The sequence below is a fragment of the Onychostruthus taczanowskii genome, unplaced genomic scaffold (assembly GCF_017590055.1).
Source record: "Onychostruthus taczanowskii isolate IOZ18803 unplaced genomic scaffold, ASM1759005v1 scaffold10, whole genome shotgun sequence".
Lineage (NCBI taxonomy): Eukaryota > Metazoa > Chordata > Aves > Passeriformes > Passeridae > Onychostruthus > Onychostruthus taczanowskii.
Genome location: NW_024496526.1, coordinates 5,974,595 through 5,994,787, shown reverse-complemented (window position 1 = coordinate 5,994,787; position 20,193 = coordinate 5,974,595). Strand labels below are relative to the sequence as shown.

The 20,193-nt window shown below is 40.8% G+C and overlaps 1 protein-coding gene across 4 annotated transcripts; it reads left to right on the top strand.

Annotated features, from left to right (window-relative positions):
* Positions 1-4,941: 4,941 nt before the first annotated feature.
* LOC121338557 (leucine-zipper-like transcriptional regulator 1 homolog) lies at positions 4,942-19,879 on the top strand. 4 transcript variants are annotated; one of them, XM_041409669.1, is made up of 9 exons: positions 4,942-4,994; positions 5,187-5,558; positions 12,244-12,505; positions 13,190-13,269; positions 14,056-14,134; positions 15,597-15,643; positions 16,415-16,535; positions 17,430-17,616; positions 17,955-19,879. In XM_041409669.1, exons 3-9 carry the CDS (start codon positions 12,343-12,345, stop codon positions 18,616-18,618), a joined length of 1,341 nt encoding a protein of 446 aa, XP_041265603.1. In that variant the 5' UTR covers positions 4,942-4,994; positions 5,187-5,558; positions 12,244-12,342; the 3' UTR covers positions 18,619-19,879. The 4 variants fall into 4 exon arrangements, with proteins under 4 accessions (XP_041265603.1, XP_041265619.1, XP_041265610.1 ...); XM_041409685.1 differs by lacking the exon at positions 4,942-4,994 and having other exon boundaries at positions 5,011-5,558; positions 17,955-18,062; positions 18,149-18,342; XM_041409676.1 differs by lacking the exon at positions 4,942-4,994 and having other exon boundaries at positions 5,011-5,450.
* Positions 19,880-20,193: the final 314 nt, after the last annotated feature.

The window sequence follows — 20,193 nt, the reverse complement described above, 5'->3', positions numbered from 1 at the left end:
AACCAGAGATATGCTACCAGCCCCAAAATAGAAAACACCTCAGCTCAAATTGGTTACCAGTTCTTGTGATAGTTTTGGTGAAAGTGAAGGTAGAGAAGATGACTTTAATGAAGGAGTTTTTGAAATTGTCAGATATTCATAATGTTTAGAGTACTGTGCAATCTGGGATTGGGGAACTGAAGTTTTAATGGGAAAGAGGTGTCACCATCAGTGCCAAAAGAAAAGGAGCAGAAGCACAAATTTAAGTAAGACATTTCCCTGATGTTGAAACGTACTTGCAGTAATTTCCTGGTGTTCTCCCATACACCCCATTGATACACAACAAGTATAGAGAACATTAAACCAAATGGGTTATCTTTACTAAAGAGTTATTGTGAATAGGATTCTATTCCACTAGAGAACTGGAATAATCACCACTTTTAAACAACATAGATTTAGTCCAAAATTTATTCCTTTTCAAAAAACCTAAATACTTTCTGAAAAAAATGTTGACTTTTACAGAATGATTATTCTTTGTGAAAAAATGCACCATTATCCAAATATTTCAAAATAAAAACATAATATTTGAAATATTATGAAATATATATTAGAAATTATTGAAACACTCACCAAACATTTTAAATACATAGACTGGAAACCTTAAAACAAAGACTTCAAATGTTGACTTTCAGAACTAAGATAACTTCTTGTTTTAAGCCAGCCATAGTAGAAATTTCTTGTATCTTTAAAGAATGCTGTGTATAATACAGCAGTCTTAAGGGTAAAAGCACTGGCTTGTAACAAGGCATTAAGGTGGGTGATTAGAATTTAGTGTAGATTGTAACAACACAGAAGAACTGATGCTGGGTGCTCTTGTTGTTCCATGGCCAGAGCCTCTATTCTTGCTGCTTGTATTCATGTCTCATAAATTGTTCAGAACTTTATTGATTGAATTAACAGTCAAAATATCACTTCTCAACATCTGGTTCATATTCTTATCCCAGCTATGCTTGTGCAACTCTAAATTAAACTAAATGCCTTACGTGCAGTAACTCTATGATGGTGTTTGGAAGAAGTGGAAATCTTTAAAAAACATCTACGTTTGCAGCCAAAAAAAAAAAAAAATCACAGGTGGTTACAGCCTCTGTGGCACAAGATTGCCATCCAGTGGTATTTCCCAAACCTGTATTCACTGAAGGCATTCCCGGAGAGTTGACCAGCAGCCAGTGCTGCTTATATCTACCAACCTGTCAGCTGCAAATTCAAACTCCTGAGTAGCTATTGCTAGGCTGAGAGGAACATTTCTGTTTAAAATTGATAACTTATCTCTTTTTTTAAAAAATCGGCTTTCCATATTGAAAAAGTTTCAACAATGAATGTAGATTTTGCTTCCTTAACAGCAGGAACATGCTGAAGGGGGAGGCCCCTGGCACAGCTAATTTCAGAGGTAATACCACCACCCTAACGCTGCCTCTCAGCTACTTTTCAGCCCCCTTGTCTGGCATGGCATCAGTCAGATCTGAGAGGAACACATCAGTGCTCATTTAAGCATCCTTGTACAGAGCTTCACCACCTGCTCTGGAGTGCCCCTTGCAGGGGATGGAGCTGACACTGTGAGTGATCAAGCTTTGAGGCTGGTTTCATGTGAATACTTACTCAGACATCAATATGGCTACTGGTATCTCTGATCTGCAAAGAACAGGCCCTGAACTCAGACCTTCCACTACCTGGATAAATGCTTTACCTGCTCTAGTAGATCACAGAAATGTCTTTTAGAGGGAACAGGTACGGCTCCAGTTGTCAAGACTCGGTCTGATTGGCATCCTTTAGAGAGGTTTGAGGATTACCTCTTGAACTGAGACTCTCTGGGGAACTGAATGAAGCAACACAAAGCTTTTAGTTCCTGATTGAGCTGAGATATGAAAGAGTGCCAAGCTGCTCAGCCCTGTTGAACTGGGTACACAGAGAGGCTCTATACAGCAGAATATAGCTTCTGTACAAACAGGAAACATGGTTTGGGAATCTAGGCGTGGTGCAAGGTCAGACACAGCTCACTGGGGTTTTTCCACCATCTCTGTTTTAGACTTAGGAACTCAAGTTCTCCTCTAAACAATTATTTTTTAGACTTGGCCTGTAGCCAATAAAATAAATCTTGGTTAAAACCCCATGTATTTCATGCCAATTGTACCTTATTCTCTGTTTCAGCCTCCCCCATCTGTAATGTTTTCCTTTGTACTTAACTGTATCTCTTGCAATGCAGATGTGAAGGAATGATTATGAATGATTCATGGATTTCTTTGGCCTGATTGCCCACAGATTAAATAATTTTATACAATGTTCCCATTAGCATTACAGGCATCTTATTTCTAAACAGGAATTGAGTTATCTGGGGCTGTGGAGGCACCATTGCTGTCAATACTTGCATGGCAGAGCTCATCACAATGAGTAGCCCTTTCAGCCAGGTCTCTTTAGGAGATATAGAAACAGGAAAAATAATACTTTTCTTTCTAGGAAAAATTCCATTTTGATACATCTTTTGCAGTAGCATGTGAAATGAGATGCTGAGGGTTCAGGCTCCTCCTAAGAGCAAAACAACAGTGGAGTTTCTCCCTCTGTGATGATGAAGAAAAAGATCAGTGGGGTGCACATAAAACTGAGAATTTCACAATATTTTTATGATCATTTACTTCTACTTCACATTTCACTCTGTTCAAGAATGAAAAAGTATACACTAAATTAGTACAAATAAACTATTTTACCTAGAATTGGTCTAGCCAAAGTAGTCACATTCAAAATTGTATGAAATATTAACAAGTGTGGAAAAGAAAATATACACAAACATTTTGCATTGAAGAATAAAGACTCAAATGCTGAAAGTGAGACTCATTCTCCAAGATTAAAACTAATGGGATTTGACTTATGAATTTCATGTGGCACAACTGCTTTGAGACATGGAAAGTGAGAGACTGGTAAATCAGCTCTTTGTGTGCTTTGTAGCAATCATCATATTATGGATATGTGGTGGAATGAAACAATGAGTAATTTATGTGTCTTAATTCCACAGCAGTTAAGTCAATAACAAAAAAAAAAAAGTATCCTCAGACATTTTCAAAGCAGTTTGATTAATTTTCTGTTTATGAAACCCATGCTGCAATCCACAGTTAATTCAAAATTTTAAAAAATCAAAATTAAAAAAAAAAAAAAAAACAGAACCCAAATGCTTATTATCAGAAACACAGATATTACTTGGCGCCTATGGGATCAATACAGTTTCCTCACATTTATCCAATAAAACAGAACAAATATTTTTAGTCTTTTCTTAGGTAAGCTGCTTTCTCCTAGATAAAATTTTACTGCTGGCTCCTGTACACAGGGAAAGGAAATTACCTTCTTGGAATGCAAGTGCTCTGTCAGTGCAAAAGGCTGCAGTGGGCAGTTGCAGCAACAGGATTAATGACTTGCAGGCAAGAGAAGCTTTGAGCAAAGGTGGGATACGGTCACAATCACAATTTACATTTTCTGACACCTTTGCTGGGGCTTTCTACTCAGGAAAAAAAAATTGATTGGGGGGTGTCTAAATTTAGTGAAACCTTCACACTGTTCATATTTGATCAGACTGGAAATGAAAAGACAACTGGCAAAATTTCACCCTTCCAGGGTGCAGACCTCAAAGGAAGAGCCAAAGACAAGTGCAGATCTGCCACCTCCTGTTTCTAGTGTGGACAATACAACGACGGAAATAATTAGCTAATCTTTCATTTAAATAAAGCCTTTTGGGGGAAAGGCTAAAAATAAACACTGATTCATTCCTTGTCAGGGAAGTTTCTTCTGTCAATTATCACATTGTTACTGCTGTTTTTAATCTAGTCAGATGGTGAGATTGGCAATCCTTTCTGCAGGGGCTTCTGGGTGTTATTTTGTGGAGAATCTTACTTGAAGGACTGATTACTGCTTTTATGGGAGCCAGTGGGAGTTTGGCCACAGTCCTTCACGCATGTTAATTTGAGGGACTTCCAAATGTTAGCTAATGATCTCAGAGTTCTTTTTATGAAATATGTGTGGGTTTGGTTTGGGGTTTGGGTTTTGTTGTTGGGTTGTTGGTGTTTTTTTTAATCCCTAGGAGAACACAATTAAGGCTGGAGAAAGTACTGCACTGTAGCTCTGGATTTGCCTCTCAATAACACCTGAATTCTAGAATAATAAAATTCAGAAGCACACATCACTACTACAGTCGGATATATTATACACAATATACTAAAATCAAATGTATTTGCATTATTTATATAGTCCACACCATATGCTTTGTATTGCTGTGGACTGGGTCGTTCTGTTGGCCTTCACTTGCAGTACCTAAGTAAGTCTTTTTTAAGGAACAATACTAAGGGGAAAGATTTAGCCTCTGCCTCAAAGCAGGGAAATATGTCAGGATGGAAAATAGATGCACGTGTGGGTGGGGGAGTTTCATTCCTGTTTTCTGAAGCCTTATGTAGCTGTAAACGAGAAACAGGCAAAAAAGCGAGCCAGTGGCAGCCGAACGGAAAGCCAAGGACGCAAGTCCAAGCAAGCGCTGGGGCTGCGGCTCACTGAAAAGGGATCTTTGGGCTAAACGCTGACTTGAAAGGGCTTGAAACGGAGCACAGCAACAAACACCGCTCTCCGTCCTCCCCCTTCCCACGGCCGCTACCACAGAAAAAAACCAGAAAACCAAAAGTTATAGAGATCTTTGTTTCTGGCTGCGTTCAGGCCAGAAACGAGATGTTGCACTTTCCCCATGACTGATAAAGCAGTTAACGACTACGAGACGTTCCTCCCGCCAGGAACGCAGCCCGCAGCACCCCGCGCATCCTCGGCTCAGCCTCCCCGCCGCGGCGCCGCTCCGGCCGCGGGGACGGGGACAAGAGCCGGAGCCGCCCGGCCCCGAGCGCGTCCCCACCCGCGCGGCGGGCGGCCCCGCCGCGTCTCCGCCCGCCCCGGGCTCGCCGCCGGCCCCGCCGCCCGCGGCTGGGGAGGGGAGGGTAAGGCCGGGGGAGGGCGGGGGTCGCCGCAGCGGCCGAGGACCTCCGTGCTGCCCCGCTGGGCTCAGTGCGCCTGGGGCGGACCGAGGGGCGGCAGCGGGCGCGGCCACGCTTGGTGCACCCCTGCCACACGCCGGCTCACGAGACTCTTTTTCCTTTTCTTTTCTTTGCCCCCGTCTCGGTGGGGACCAGCCCAGCCGTGGTGGGGATCAGAGGAGAGGGCGCTGAGGCCTGCCCGCCAGCGGGGGCACCTGCAGCAGCCAGAGGCAGCCCGGGGCCCGCCGAGGAGCCGCGCCGGGCTCCAGGGGCAGGAGGGGCGCTGAGGGCGCTGAGCAGCGCTCATGCACGCCCAGCAGCCCGGGGAACACCGGCACAGCCCGGCCGTGCACACCGCGGTACTGCCGGACAGCGAGCGGGGCTGAGTGCAGCTGTGCACAAAGTGGCTTTCACTCAAAGGTACGAAAAGAAACAAAGCGCATGAAAGGAAGGAAGCGCTGTCAGCGCTCAGCAGCCGGGAGACCGCTGGGGACCGGGACCTGCCGCTTCCGCGATGCTGCGCAGGAGGTCTGTGGTAGGAATTGCCAGAGCTCTTGCTGCCTGCTTCCAGTTTAGGAGATTCACCACCCTCTTTTTGCTCATTCCCTTTTCCACAGTCAAAGAGCATAAAGCACAAAATGCCTTCTATCGAGCAAAAGACAAACAAAGAAATGCAACCATCCAAAACCCAAGCCAAAGTGCATCTGGCTTGGGATGAATACTGGACCATGTCAGCTGGGAGTGAGAATTTTTCAGACGGCTGGACTCCAGTCCAAAACGGACCCTGTCATTTGGAGTCTGAATATGAAAACAGCTTGCAAAACATTTTTTCAGGCTTCTGACAAAAGGGTTGGTCCTTCTTTTGCTCTGGTATCTAGGCTACATTGTGCAGGCTCATGCATATCACTGGTTTTATTCACATGAGTAATTCCATTTGAATTTGGAGCGACAACGTGTATGTGTAAAGTTACTCATATGCTTTCTGTCTCTTTTATATATTGAAATGATGTGGGTTTGGTTTTTTCCACTTGATGGTGCAGCCCAGTAACTGTTGGCATCAAGGTTATAGTGAACCATCACAGTTATTATTACTGTTTGTCAGCTGACACCTTTGTTTTCCTTGCCAGACTAAAATGCACCTATTCCTCTCTATGCAATCTATTTCAGCTATGCAATTATATCATGTTTTTATGCAATCATCTTTCACCTGATGGTGTAAATTCATCTCCCCATAAAAGATCTTTTTGTACTCACTTTTTCTGCAGTCATGACTGACAGTCATTCCAGTTGTGCCATCTGAGTTTTTCTCACACAAGTCTCTCATGACTTCTCCCATACAGAATAATCTAAATTCATACTGATTCTAGCAGGATATCTGGATGTTTTAGTATCTGCCAGCTGGAACTTTTTATTTTTCTGATTGCCAAGTGCCCTTTCTTTACTCCTTCATATTTCTTCAAGCTACAGCTTCTGCTATTCTCATAACCTTGTATGTCTTCTCTGTCTCATTGCTGCACGTTTGTCTAAGGGCAAAATGTAACAGGGACAAGAAAAACACAACGTCTATCTTCCATGAAGTGTGGCATTAAGTTTTAAGTGTGACTGAGTGTTTTATTAGATGCTTCTTTTCCTCAGTCAGGGGATATAAAGAACAATCAAGTAAAATTCAATGCTGACTTTTTGGTTTTAATGGAAGATAATAGTTTTTCACTGATAGACTCTCAGCTGTCAGGTATATACTACTCTAGTACCTTAATTCGTGCCTGAGGAGAGTAGTCAGGCTGAGCAGCCACTGACTCCTTTGTCAACCAGAGTCTTTCTTCCTAACCTAGAAAATTTTGTGAATTAGTGTGAGTAGAGTCTCCTTTAGGAAATGAAGTATTTTGAAGTTACTTCAGCAGCAGGTCACAAGCTGTCAAGAAGATGCATTCAGTCACACCTAGGGACAGATTTATTACATTCAATCTCCAGGGGACCTGCCTACTGTACCTTGAAGGAATCCAGCTAGTTAGTTTTTGTGAAATCCCCAAATGATGCCATCTAGGAACACTGAGAACTGCTTTTTCTGGGGAAAGGGTGATGACCTGTGCATTGAAATGACCTGCTCCAGTGGTGACAGTACAAATTACTTCCAAGGAAAGGCTAAAAGGCCAAATACATCTTAAGACTGCCTTGAGAACATGGTGGGAATTTCTCATTTCTTTTCTCATAAAGTCTGAGGACCAGAAACTGTATTTCCTCCCTCTGTCATACCTAGAAGATGCAAAATCACCTGTTTGTCTCAGATAATTTCTGAAGAGCCCAGAAGTCTTGCTGCAGCAACCCTTCACAGTCAGGGTGTCCATTCCATTCTCCATTGCGCTGAGACCACAACAGAAACTGAGTTCTGCCTGTGGGTGGAGTCACCAGCAGGACCCTAAATAAGATTTGAAAAGCAGATTAGGTTCCTGAAGTAAATATCCTATTAAGGACCATAAATAAATAAAACCCATACACACATTGATTATGAGCAAAAACTTTTAATCACACATGGCTGCTACCCTGGATTTATATATCCATAACCTCCTATACACTTGTGCCACCCATGGATGTGTATTTAGGGAAGCTCTTTCTCAGAAACTTCATTCAAAATTGAGATGCAGTTAAATGATTGCAAATGTAAATTGTAATTAACAGATTACATGGGGAGATCTACTAATCAAAACAATATATTCTAATTTTTAGTTTATAAAAAAGCCCATTCTTTAAAAAAAACCCAAACTATCAAATAACTAACAAACAAAAACCAAACAAAAAAATCCCCAGCAAATGAAATTTTAATTTACTAAGGAAACTAAGGTGGCAAAAATGTATTCACTTTCATCTTACCATAAAACATATTTAAATACAGTGGAAAAGGCAATTTCCTGATTCATATGCTAGAAGTGTATATAAAAATGTAACAACCCCAGAAATATTTAAGATACTGAATTTCTTTTTTCCAGACACTTCCTCCTCCACCATATTTGGGAAGTAGCTGAAATATTTACTGTATTATTCTAAACCAAGTTTATATTTTTTTTGTTTGTTTACTTAAAAATAAGAACTATACCTAGCATATAGAAAATACAACTGCATATATTTACATTTATTTAATAAGTTATTTTATTACTACTTAAGAATTCACTATGTAACAGGGATGAAATAGTGTTACAAAACACTAACAACTGAAGGATTTTCATTCCTGGGTGAAAGCTTCTAGAAAAAACAAAAGACAATGTATTAATAATGTCAATTTACAAATTTTAATTTTCAATGATACACAAACATAAATTTATTATGAACTTCTAAAATTACAGCTTTAATATTAATGTGATCTGAATTAAAGAAAAGCAATCTCTTGCCTGCAGAGCTCCAGAACCACGCAGTGAGCTTTTCTCTGGGAGAGACTGATGATGTTCTCTCTGTTGTGCAGTGATGGTGCCAATGCCCTCGGTGCTGTGGCACTGCTCTCTCCAGAAGGAGCAGTTACCTACAGAGCCTTACAGCACAGAGAAACTGTAATTGTATTTTTTGTGTCATACAGTAGAACATATTATAGAAACTGTAATATATGCTGGTCAGAAAAGTTGCCCCCTTTAAAATACCTGTTCATGTCAAAAAGCATTTTGAAGCACTGAGATATAGCAGTGATCATGTTTACAAATACTGCCCGAAAATTGTTAAAATTCAACTAAGAGTTATTCAAATAAAAGCTTTCCAGTTTTTCTGTCAGTTTTTAGTATGTCTGCTCTAAGCTTTATTCAGACAACAGGATTGTTATTGTTTTACTTGAAAGTACCTGTCTTTCTTCTGAACCCTGAAATCAGGATGGAGCTGTGTCTTCTGCTTTGTCATTTTACAAAGCCTCTCTCTGTCCTTCAGCTTCTCCCTGTAAGAAGCAATACCTCTTTCTGTTCCCTTCCTTTTGTCTTGGCTCCTGCACTTGTAAGCTCAGTCATGTGGTAATTGCATGTTTTACTACACGTGGCAAAGCCAGGCCCTTTTTTCAGTTCAGAATGCTAATAATACAGAACTGTCACAGACACCCAACAGTCTTAGAGCCATTCACATTTCCAGGTTGAAATTCTGAAGCTGAGCATCTCTGAAAATTACTTCCTGTATTTTGAAAAAAAAAACAAACCAAACAAAAAAATACCCACAACAGAAACAGTTCAGGTGATCCTGAGTTTAGGAAAAAATAAAATAGCAAACCAGAGGATACTAAATTTATCACACATAGTGAAGCATTGCAAGTACACAAGATATACTGAAAAAAAAAGCCTTTTCTCTATTCTAAACAAGTTGGGTTTGTTTCTAAAACTTTGTAAGGGCCTTGCAAGTCTCCAGAGTTTCCTCATTCATGCAGGCAGTCCCGTTAGAACAAGACTTACAATAAAACCACCTCTAGAGCCAAGGTTTCTGGGATAAGTACAAATGGGAAGATCTGTTATTATTTTTGAAAAGCAGTAAAGCATCAAGTTGCCTGTGAGAAAATGCAGTGTTCTGTCTGGAAAGGTTCAAGGCTTGAGTTCAGAAAACTGGGTCATTAACAAAAAGCCCCAAAACAGAAGAAGATTTCCTACTTGGGCCCCTCCCCACATGAGTGATTTCATATCTCATTAGATTCCAAAAAGCTTGATCATTTTAAAAATGAAACTTTTCTGAGTGTATTGAAAACAGATGGAAATGAATCAAGGGGCCGAGATAGAAAAAAAAGCTTTAATGAAGATCTATTTATGCAATACTTTAAATAAATAAATCATTTGTCTGAGAAACCACATCTATCAGAAATATAAATAATTGTATAATGAACATATAAACTACATTTCCTGAAGTAATTCCTGTCTTGCTACATTTCCTGAATTATTTGTATTATGAAACAGTAGTGGGGCGCCATTAATTGATACACAGTGCTATAGTTACTGCACTAATTGCAGCTCTCCAGGCCCTCCACTCAGCTCCTCCAGCCCTTTAACAATTGGGACTGATTGCACAGGAGCTATTTTTAGAGTGGAATGGCAGAAGACTTTGGAGAGCAGCAGACATTTTTGTGTGTGCTACAGCTGTTTTGGGAAAAAAAAAAAAAAAGTTGAATAAAAATGTTCAGAGTTGTCTTTTTAAATTTTTTTTTCTGAAGTCAGAGCTTCCTATTGGATAACTGAGATTGTATCAAGTTGAAACTGAGGTCAGCGGTGCAGGACACAGAGGACAAGTCTCGGTGACATTGTTCTCAGAAGAGGAGCAGCTTTTCTTTGGAAATGGGACTGCTCAGGTTGACAGTAGGTGAACTCTGTAGACGGCAATCTGGGAGTCAAGTTTGCAATTTAAAATACCAATGATGAAAGGCAAGATTCATGATTAACTTGGTGGGTTTTTTCCCCAGCTCTGAAGTGGAGCAGTTAACTGATTGTTAGGGATTGTAGGTCTGCTACCAAAAATGCTTCAGCAGAGAGTAAATGGCCAAGATTCACAAGGGTCAGCCGAAGCTGAAAAGGTGTGACTGGGAGGTGACACCCATTCAGTTCAGCCCCGCTTGGCCTTTTGTTATCCCATCCTGCTCGCCTGCCTTGCAAGAGTTCAGCTGGGCTAGACAAACAACTGGACAGGACTTTGTTGCTAATCTGTTATATGAAATCAGGGCTGTCATCATCTCTGAATGTTTGTACAACAGGATGGAGGAACAAAAACAAGCAGAAATATGTAAGAAGGAGAACAACCAGCTTTATAACTGAGAAAGAAACCACAAACAGCAAGGGGACAAGCCTGTTTTACCTTTGTAAAGTATGAGTAACCTATCACCCTTTTCAGAGTTAATAACATCAATAGCAGTAATACCTTGGCACTGTTACACTGCACTGCATCAGCAAATTTGAAGTGTTGTACTAAGGAAGTGACTGTCCCCGTTTAGGTGTGGAAGTGAATGATTTGGCTGTGGTTGCTCAGAAGCTTGGCAGAGTTAGGGAGATAATCCCTGTTTCATGCCTTCAGCTGCTTTTCCCTTTTCAATGGGATGCCAGGAAGCACTATGGACTTACATACCTATAATGTGTCATTACTTCATATCTGCTAATTCCCCTGGACATGAGAAATGCACCCTTAGTGAGTACCACCCATCTTTGTATTCCTTCAGAAAAAACATACAAAGAATATACTTCAGTTTCTACAGTAATAGCTTACAATACTGTTGTGCATAATAAACATCTCCCAACAAAATTGAAGTAGTTAATCTTGCCTGAATATGCTGCAAGAGATTCTCTAGCATCTCTTTGTCACTGAATATATTCCAGTCTTAAAAAGGGTAAATTTTAGAGATGAATGGATGATAAATTAGGTTAGGTACAATTTCATATTAATATGAAATATAACTAGCTTCTGTATCTAGCTTGTTTTACTGTAATCTTTGTTCTTCCTCAAGTTAAGTGCAGCTTGCCCTGGACTTACACATTACTGTTAGGTAAATTACTCTACCCTATTGATTTCCATCCTGGGTTCTCAATGCAGCTGGAATCTGGCTCCCACAGAAAACTCTTGGAGTTGGGAGACTTTGTCACTCCATTTGTTGACACGTCACCTCAGACACATTATCAACGCAAATTCCCAAATCTGGTCTAATGCTTGGGGGTTTTTTGTGTGTGCTTTGTAAAATAATTTATGTTGAAATAAGCCACTGTTTTGAAGAGGATTAATAGAAGAATGTTTTCCTGGTACTTATGTCTTCACAGAACACAGTGACATCTTGTGGCATGGGAAGGGCTTGTGTCATTTTTTTCCAGATGCATCCTCATTTCAGCAGGTTTACAGATAAAAGTCTAAACAAATTCTGGACAACTGCTAATGCATTACTTCCATCCGAAATAATCACTCTTTCCAAAGTTGTTTTTAGTACAGGTTTGTCTAAAGTACTCTTTTAGCTGTGAAAAAAGACCAAGCCCCGGTATTGTAAATGTAGCATGTTGGAGCTTCACTGACTTCAGTTCACTGATATTCTCTGGAAAACTTTCAGCTCCAGGAATGTTCCTGTCCCAGCCTCGCTGGTACAAGAATCTGAGTCAGAATTTCAGGTGCTTTACTCAAGTTGGTGTATTATCACAAACTTGTCCAATGTTGCTTTTGAGGGGATTGAAAAGAAAACACAGTAACATTTTATCATAAGGTGGAGACTTTTCTGTTTTCCTTTTTTGTCTTTTTGCAGACCAAACGGGGTTCAGCCCTGTCCCTGATATTTTGGGACCCTCCACTGACATGGCAGCCCTTTGCAAGTTGATCCTTGGATAAGGTCCTGGTTCTCAGCATGAAGGGAAGCGCTGCCCGCGGTGCGCGGGGAGCGGCCGAGGCGCAGCGGCCGCGTCCGTGTGACCGATACAAGCACGCCTGTGCTGTCTGCAGGGGCTGCGTGTACCTCCACGGAGGGCACGGCAGCACCGCGCTGAGGGACTTCTGGAGATACCACACAGGTGAGCTGGCCCTTCTCCTGTTTGTCAGGATTAAAGCCGTTCTACATCGCCACCGTGAAACTGAGGACGCTCTGTACTTAACAGATTATCCTCATTTAAGGTCTTTCCATCACAGGCTGGATAAACTGCTTTTTGTTCATTGGGCAGATGGGGGGTGTTTTCTCCTCTTGCAAGTGTCCCTCAGAGTTTTGACTTCAGTTCAGTTCCTTTTGTTTTTGAGGCTTTTTTTTTCTCGACCAGAAATACTGAATAATTTAAAATATCCTGATTCTAGCAAGGGATATCAATGAGCTTTCCTGACTCTCTAACACAGCAATAATTCATGCATATGAAAGTGCACAAACATGTGAATGCAATACCTTGTATTTTTTGACTTGATGTATGGTTTTCCCTGTTCAGTTGTTACTGGAATAAAACAGAATTTTGCTAATTGTTCATACTCATGGACTTGTCCAGTTTTGATGTAAGTAACAATTATTATATTTAAATGTAACTATTACTATTATATTTAAATTTGCTAAATAGAAAAAAATGCATATATTTAATTTTTGGGAGAACAGAGGAAAGATGACAAAATGCTTCATTTTAAGCAGCACAGCCACATTCAAAGCCCACCTTTTCACCTTTCCCCTACTGTTTATGTGTTGAGTGCACCACTGTCTTAACTTCAGCTTTGGTTTACAGTGAAAAATGAATGGGAAATGTTGGAATGCTCAAGAGATGGTCCAGAAGAACTGGAAGAACATTCAATGGTGGCTTATAAGGTAGTAGACAAGGATTATGTTGTCCATATCCTGACATTTTATTTCCTACTATACAGTGCAATAAAATGCCATAGGTATTATGCACTGAAATACTATGCCCAGAAAGCATTTTTGTGTTGTTGCAGTTCTGGATGTAGCTGTACCAATGTTTGGAATCTTTCTGAACAGAGTGACAGTAATTCAGCCCTGCAGCAGCCCTCTGGTTTCCTCAGTCGGTGCTCAATAATACCAGATAAAGACCCTGGCAGCACTTCCTCTGACTTATCTGTGCAGTTGTAACAGTTGCTCTGAATTCATTTGCATGATCAGCTACGGCATAAAAACATTCACTACAGAACTCTGGTAGAAGAGGGATGAGGGAGTAAAAGCAAAGTAAGAATTACAGCCCTGCCTGCGAGGGGAAGACAGAATTTAGGATATCAAGAGCTACCACACAATGAAACATTTCTCTAAACATGGATAATCCAACATACCTGAGCAATGCCTCAAGAGAGCTCTGGATTCCCAGCCCTGAAGCTGCCCCAGGCTGACACGGAACGAGCAGTTCTGAAATACTCTCCTCATTAAACAGCAGAATGTTCTTCAGGGCTTCCCACTGGGAGAGAAAAAAAGAATAATTAAAGTTGGTGGCTTTTTGGGATTAATTGTTAAAACATTGTTTACTATATTTTGTAACTTGTTAAATAAATTTTGCTGAGAGCAACCTTTGCATTTAAGAATTGTTTTTAAAATCATTTTAATGCCATGTGCCTTACTGTAAGTGACAAATATTTGTGCATTTTGCAGGGCAGCCTGTATATTTTTGGTGGGATGGTGGATTCTGCTTTCACACAAGCAAAAACTCCTCTCTGGATATATGACATTGGTATGATACACAAAAGCCAGTCTTTTCCATGGGACATTCCATAGGCAGGAATAAATAATAAGAACCAAACTGTTTTCTGCTGCTTGTAACAGAGCCTTCCTTAAGCTTTACAGCAAGTAATATGTGTAAAACTGTGTGCATATTTTCCCCTCAAAATTAGGCTGTTAAGCTATCAGAGATGCAGGTCTTACTTCAATTAGAGAGGATTTTATGGGAAAATTTTATGTATTTTAAGGTCTCAGAATTTCCATTCCTCCCCTCTCTCCTTTTTACATTTACTATTTGATCATAAGACCTGACAATTGGTGTATTATTTAATTTTTTTCAATGCCACTTATATTTTAAAAACCAAGCTCTTATGGAAGAAAGTAGATCAGTAAATAGATCTCATTTGTACTTTTACTGAAGAAACACATAAGCTAGAGCAAGAGAAATAAAATATTAAATAAAGTGGGAAACTAACATCAACATTTTATAACATGGATTTTTTTTCTCCTAATAACAAACATGTGGGATCTCTTAAGTGTGTATTCTAAGAAAAACAGTGCAGCATTGAATCTAATAGCAGTGCCATACACCATGGATTCACCCTTTGGAAATCCTGTGTGCAATAATAGCTGGTATTTTGATGTCAGATCAGGAGGGGAGAGAGAGAGGCTCAGTTCTTTTTGAGCCAGTAAATCTTGTGTCCAGACCAAGATTTAAGTGTCCTGGCTTCTTTTGCTACTTCACTACGTAATCTTAAGACAATGGGGTTTTTTACACCAGTTGTCTGAGATAACCTGCTGGAAGAAAGAAAAGCCTCAGAACATATTTTAAAGGAGAAAGCATCTTACTACTCACAGTACTTACCAGTGGAAATTGGAAATGAGTTGTTCAGCACTGGTTGTATGTCTAGCTGTTTCATAGTTATTATTTAAAATCTTCTGGCAAGAATAGCTTTAAGTAATGCAAGCCTGCACTGATTTCTCATTGTATTCTGTGCTGTGTTATCTGATATTTCCTCTCCTTCATGGTGATGCCAGATCTGTGATTGCTGGCTGTTATTTGAGGGCTATTTAAGGGACCTATGAAAAAGAACAAGTCTGCCATAATGAGGTGTGTGTGGTAAACAGGAGGATTCATGCATCCATAGGGAAATCTGGGATTCCTGCAAGTTCAGAAAATTATGAAAATCACAGGTTACTTCTGCATTATAAAATTTAGCTTTAGGAAACAGGAACACAGTGTGGCACCTGTATGATTCTGTATCTGATAAGGATAGAGGAAAACTGTTCAAACTGTGTCTCCTGCAAGTCTCTCGGTGCTGCTGTCTTAGCAGGATTTCTGCAGCCTTGTCAGTAGAAAACACCAGGACGAGACTTCCTTGAAAATGAGCTGTGTAATTTGAGCAATTACTGCGGGAGGAGTGTCCTCTTGTGGTGCGGGATCTAAACTGCGCTTTATTAACTCAATCCCCCAGATTCCGCAAGATGGACAGAGAGCTGCAACGAACCAGCAGAGACGGAGGTAAGGAGCCAGGAAGTGGGGAATGTGTGAATCAAATGCCTGTTGCTTTGTTGATTAAACAGATTGCTTTGAAATATGTTCCCCCAAACAGTTCCAATCTCGTCTCTTCAGAGACATGTGGCTGTACTTTATTTCTTTGCACTTTCAATAACTTAAGGCTTTTTCCTTCTTCAAAACAGTGTTTAAAAATACTGCTCTTAAATTTTAAGTCCTATGGAAGAAGTTAAGTCCTCTCCTCTGCTGCTGCTTCTGTTTTTCTGAAATCCTTTTCAAGAAAACTAATTTTAAATGGAATATTGCAACCATACGTGAAGCCTGTGCTTTTAAAAGTAGGGTTGTGAAAACAGATTGGCAGCCACACTAATACGTTTTGGAACGTGAAGTGCTGCAGCATTTTTCAATTCTTCAGTGTGAACACGTGGACTCACCAAGTTACTGCCACTTCTAATTGAAACCTGAGCGGAAGCATTTGTGGCTTGGTCTTTTGAGATTGATTTTGTATCACTACACATTAGGAATCACTCATTTTTTTGCTACTGAAACGTCATCATCACAATGCTTCTATACCTTGAAATCACACCCAATTTTTTTTTTTTTTTTTGAGATGTGACACAGTTACCACTCTGGTTACCTTTGCTTGATGGGGGAGTCAAGAGGAAGTTTGGGACTGCAGGATCATTTGTGGGTTAAAAAAAAAAGGCATATTTCCAAGACAGACATTGCTGCTGATAGGACTTTATAGGTTTTTGTCTTATTTTTGAACTGTTCTAGAGCTCTGCACCAGCTAACAGAAAAGGTCACAGTGCAGTTGTGTACCATTCCAGCATGTACATCTATGGGGGATACTTTGGCATCAAAGGCATTTCTCAGGAGTTTTGGGAATTCCATTTTGGTAAGTTAAAAAAGCAGGATAAGGTTTTGATCCAGTGTAAAACAACAACCGCAGCAGGAGAGCTTGCTCTGCTAAGAAAATTGTTGTCAGTAGAAATGCTCTAAGTTAGTTTTGGCTTCTCTTTGACAACATTTAGTGATAAATTCTGTCAAATTCAATTAATTGCTGGCTGAAATTAATTAGACTATTATACTGGAATACATTTTGCAGTATTTGCCAGTTTTACAGCTGAAAATCAGGGAGAATATTTGTTTACTACTCACTAAAATTCTTCAAGGACTAGTAAAAACTTTCAGATCCAGCAGGGATCCTGATTTCAGCCTCTTAATGTCATCTTTTGATCTCAGATCTCCAACTGACCACGGAGAGTCAAACCTGACAGGAGATAGTTTATTAGCATATTCATTACCAGTCTGATTATTGCAAATGAGATGATTCCCAGAGATTTCCTAAATGCATAACTGTTATCTGGTGGCCATTCTGTCACTATTTTGGAAAAAATGATGGGTTTATCTCATCCTTCCTTCCCTCTTAAGGAGAATAAGTAGAGACATTAATGAATTAATGTTTTTGTTGACTGATTTTTTTTTCCATCGAACAGCCAGAAAAGTATCTTTCTGTATCAGAGTCAATGAACTGACAGAGCTGTAGGAAAAACTGCTCTGTAAATAAAATTTCGATGGCATCTGTCACACAGCATCTGACATTTTCATTAAAAGTTTATTTCAAAACTGATTTTTTAAATGCACTTTTTCAGTGTCAGAATTTAATACGTTAACTCATAATAAGCTTAGAGGAGAAACCCTTATTCTCCAGCTGAATAGCTACCTCCTCCAGGAAGTAAATCCTTTCTCAAATAGTCAGTCCATCTGTAAATCAGTGTTTTCGTTTCAGATACAAGGAAGTGGTTGTGTGTCTCCAGCCCCTGCCACAGCAGTGGCCCCGGAGCGCGGCACGGCCACTCGGCGGTGGTTTATCACACAGCCATGTACCTCTTTGGGGGGCTGGTGGGGCTCACTGAACAGAGGGACTTGTGGAGGTGGGACTTCGGAAGCAGCAGCTGGTCCAGCATCAGAACAAGGTGAACTATTCTATTTGTTACACTGTAAGAGCAGAGAAAGAGAATTAATCTTACTCTTTGATACTGCGTGCGGGTGGAGAGGGAGGCGATGCCCTCTCGGTAATTGTAGGGATTGTTCAGATCAGGATGCAGTGCTGCTGCCATCCCCGGGGCTGCAGTTGGCTTTGCTCGGGAGAGCTGTTGGCAAGGCGTTGATGCAGCTGTCAGCAGTGTAATTTTGATGTCCCAATGCAGCTGTTCAGCAGTCATCCTTCTGAGTCAAAAGGAAAACAGAAGCTAAAATCAGTGCTAAGTTTCTTTTTGGTCTCCCCTTAACTGCTGGTTTCTCTTACCTTCAGCCAAGGACCTCCTCCGGTGGTAGGTCACGCTTCAATAGTCTGCAAAGACTCTATGCTGATTTTTGGTGGAGGGATTTCAAATTCCAGCCCTAATGATGACCTCTGGAGGTATAACTTCCTTACGCAGACATGGAAGAAGCTTAGTAGTACTACAAAGGGAAACTTTTCTCCTAAAATGTATCACTGCATCTTAGGAATTGGTGTGGATTTTCAAACTACCTCAGATTTGACTGCTACATGCCCCAGCCACCGCAAGAGTGAGCAGGACCACCCCCAGCTGGTGCCCGTGCTGAGGCACTCTGGCTTTTGCAGCTTCTTCCGCCCACAGCCCACGGAGCGCAGCAACGCCATCGAAATGAAAACCTTCAGCCTGCCCCTGGAGCCAGCAGAATTCCCTGCCTTCCAGACCACTTCAGAGGCAGGACTAGGCCCAAACAGAGACAGGAGCTGTTTGTCCAAGGACAAGTCTCTCCATCTGTTGGCCTGTTCGGGAGAGGCTTTTGCTGCTGCTCAGGCTGTGGGTGAAGAGAGACCTGACTGTGGGTGTGTGGCCACAGGGGGTGGGATCAGCAGCAGGACCAACACACTGCTGCTCATTGGGGGCAAACCTTTGTCCAGCTTCTCTGAGATCTCTTTCAGGCAAATGGAGTTTGATTGCTTGTGATTGCTTTGCTTGCAAAGTGAAGGAATAAATTTCCACCACCGTGGCAGTAGGTGGAAAACCAACTGCTTGCAACTGTCTTCAGCTTCCTATCAGCATGCTGGGGAAAAAAATAATTAAACCTTCTCATACTTGCTGCGAACAGATTTTTTACAATGTTAACAAAACCCGACATATATTTAAGTCACAACTTGCATATAAGTTGTGATTTCTGAGAGGAGCTTGTTGGAATGCTGCTCTTTTTGTTACTTTTCTCCTGGTCACTTCATACCCTTTCAAATTGCAATGGCCAATGCTGCCTTGAAAATCAGAGCTGCACTAACCCATACTGGCTCCACCAGATGCCTTTTCAGGGGCAAAGCTTGCTTGTTTTGCACTGGCATAAGAGAGGAATACAGTCACATTTGAGGGATTTGATTAGCCTTAACAGGAATGTTCTCCAAGATTTTAAATTCTTGAGTCTTCTTTGCACAATATATTTGCAATGTGAGATGGCCTATGACAAAGGAACCCAACAGACAAATCAGCAGCTGAATTCTAGAAGATATTCAAGCATTGTATATAACCTTGAGGAAGTGAGACAATGAGTGTCCCCTGGAAATCATCAGCAAGGACCAGAGGAAGGGCATTTTATCTGTGAGAACAAAGAATATGCCAAATGAGTGTTGGCTTTAATGACTGAACACAGAATCAAAAGGGTTTGATTTCCCACAGCGGGGTGGGGAGGGAACAGAAAGAGGAGGGCTTGACAGAATGTCACAAAACATGGGCTGTTTTGACTGGTAACTCATGTTTTAGCCCTAAAGAGATTTCTGCTTTTCCAAGCCCGTCTCTCTTTTATCACCCTATGTAGTACTTGTTACACATCTCCCCTCTGCAGTAGTAAGTTCTGAGTTCATATTGGTTTTTCTTTGCTGAAAAGAAAAAGTGCTTTTGCTGAAAAGAAAAAGTTTTGCAAGGTAATATTGTCCAGTGTTCAAAGCATTTATTTCCATAGAAGTTACTAAATACCGGCCTTCTGACAGAACAGCAGCTGTCTGTAAGAGCTGCTGGTATCTGAAATTACCTGGAACTGTAAGCTAATACTACCAAATATTTGAAAAGTTCACTTTTGAAAAATTTCATAGGAATAATGACTTACAAGTAATTTACAGGTTTCAAGAATATTTAGAGATACTTTCATCATTTCTTCACAAGTAACTGTCACATGAATTCAATAAGAAAATTATGGATGGATTTGCAAAAGCTACCTAAGTTATTTGGACCATCCGTGACCCTTGCCTGGAAACAGAGAGGATTGTAAACTGTCACATGAATTCAATAAGAAAATTATGGATGGATTTGCAAAAGCTACCTATTTGGACCATCCGTGACCCTTACCTGGAAACAGAGAGGATTGTGCACTGCTATGTGAATAAAGCCTGCTCCGTTTCCTATCACTGTGTGCTCATATTCACCTTTATGAGTCTAAAGTATGTGTTTGTATTTTCTAACTGAACAAAGAACTTACCTTTCTGACCAAGGAATGTGATTCTGCAAGCCCCAGTCACTTCCCTGCACTTCAGCCGGCTTCGAGGG

What these genes read in the sequence shown, in the direction of transcription:
- LOC121338557 (XM_041409669.1), top strand. Translation starts at nt 12,343, where the DNA reads ATGAAGGGAAGCGCTGCCCGCGGTGCGCGGGGAGCGGCCGAGGCGCAG. An exon ending in ATTCAATGGTGGCTTATAAG is followed by an intron (nt 13,270 to 14,055) that starts GTAGTAGACAAG and finishes TGCATTTTGCAG; the next exon opens with GGCAGCCTGTATATTTTTGG. An exon ending in GTTTTGGGAATTCCATTTTG is followed by an intron (nt 16,536 to 17,429) that starts GTAAGTTAAAAA and finishes TTTTCGTTTCAG; the next exon opens with ATACAAGGAAGTGGTTGTGT.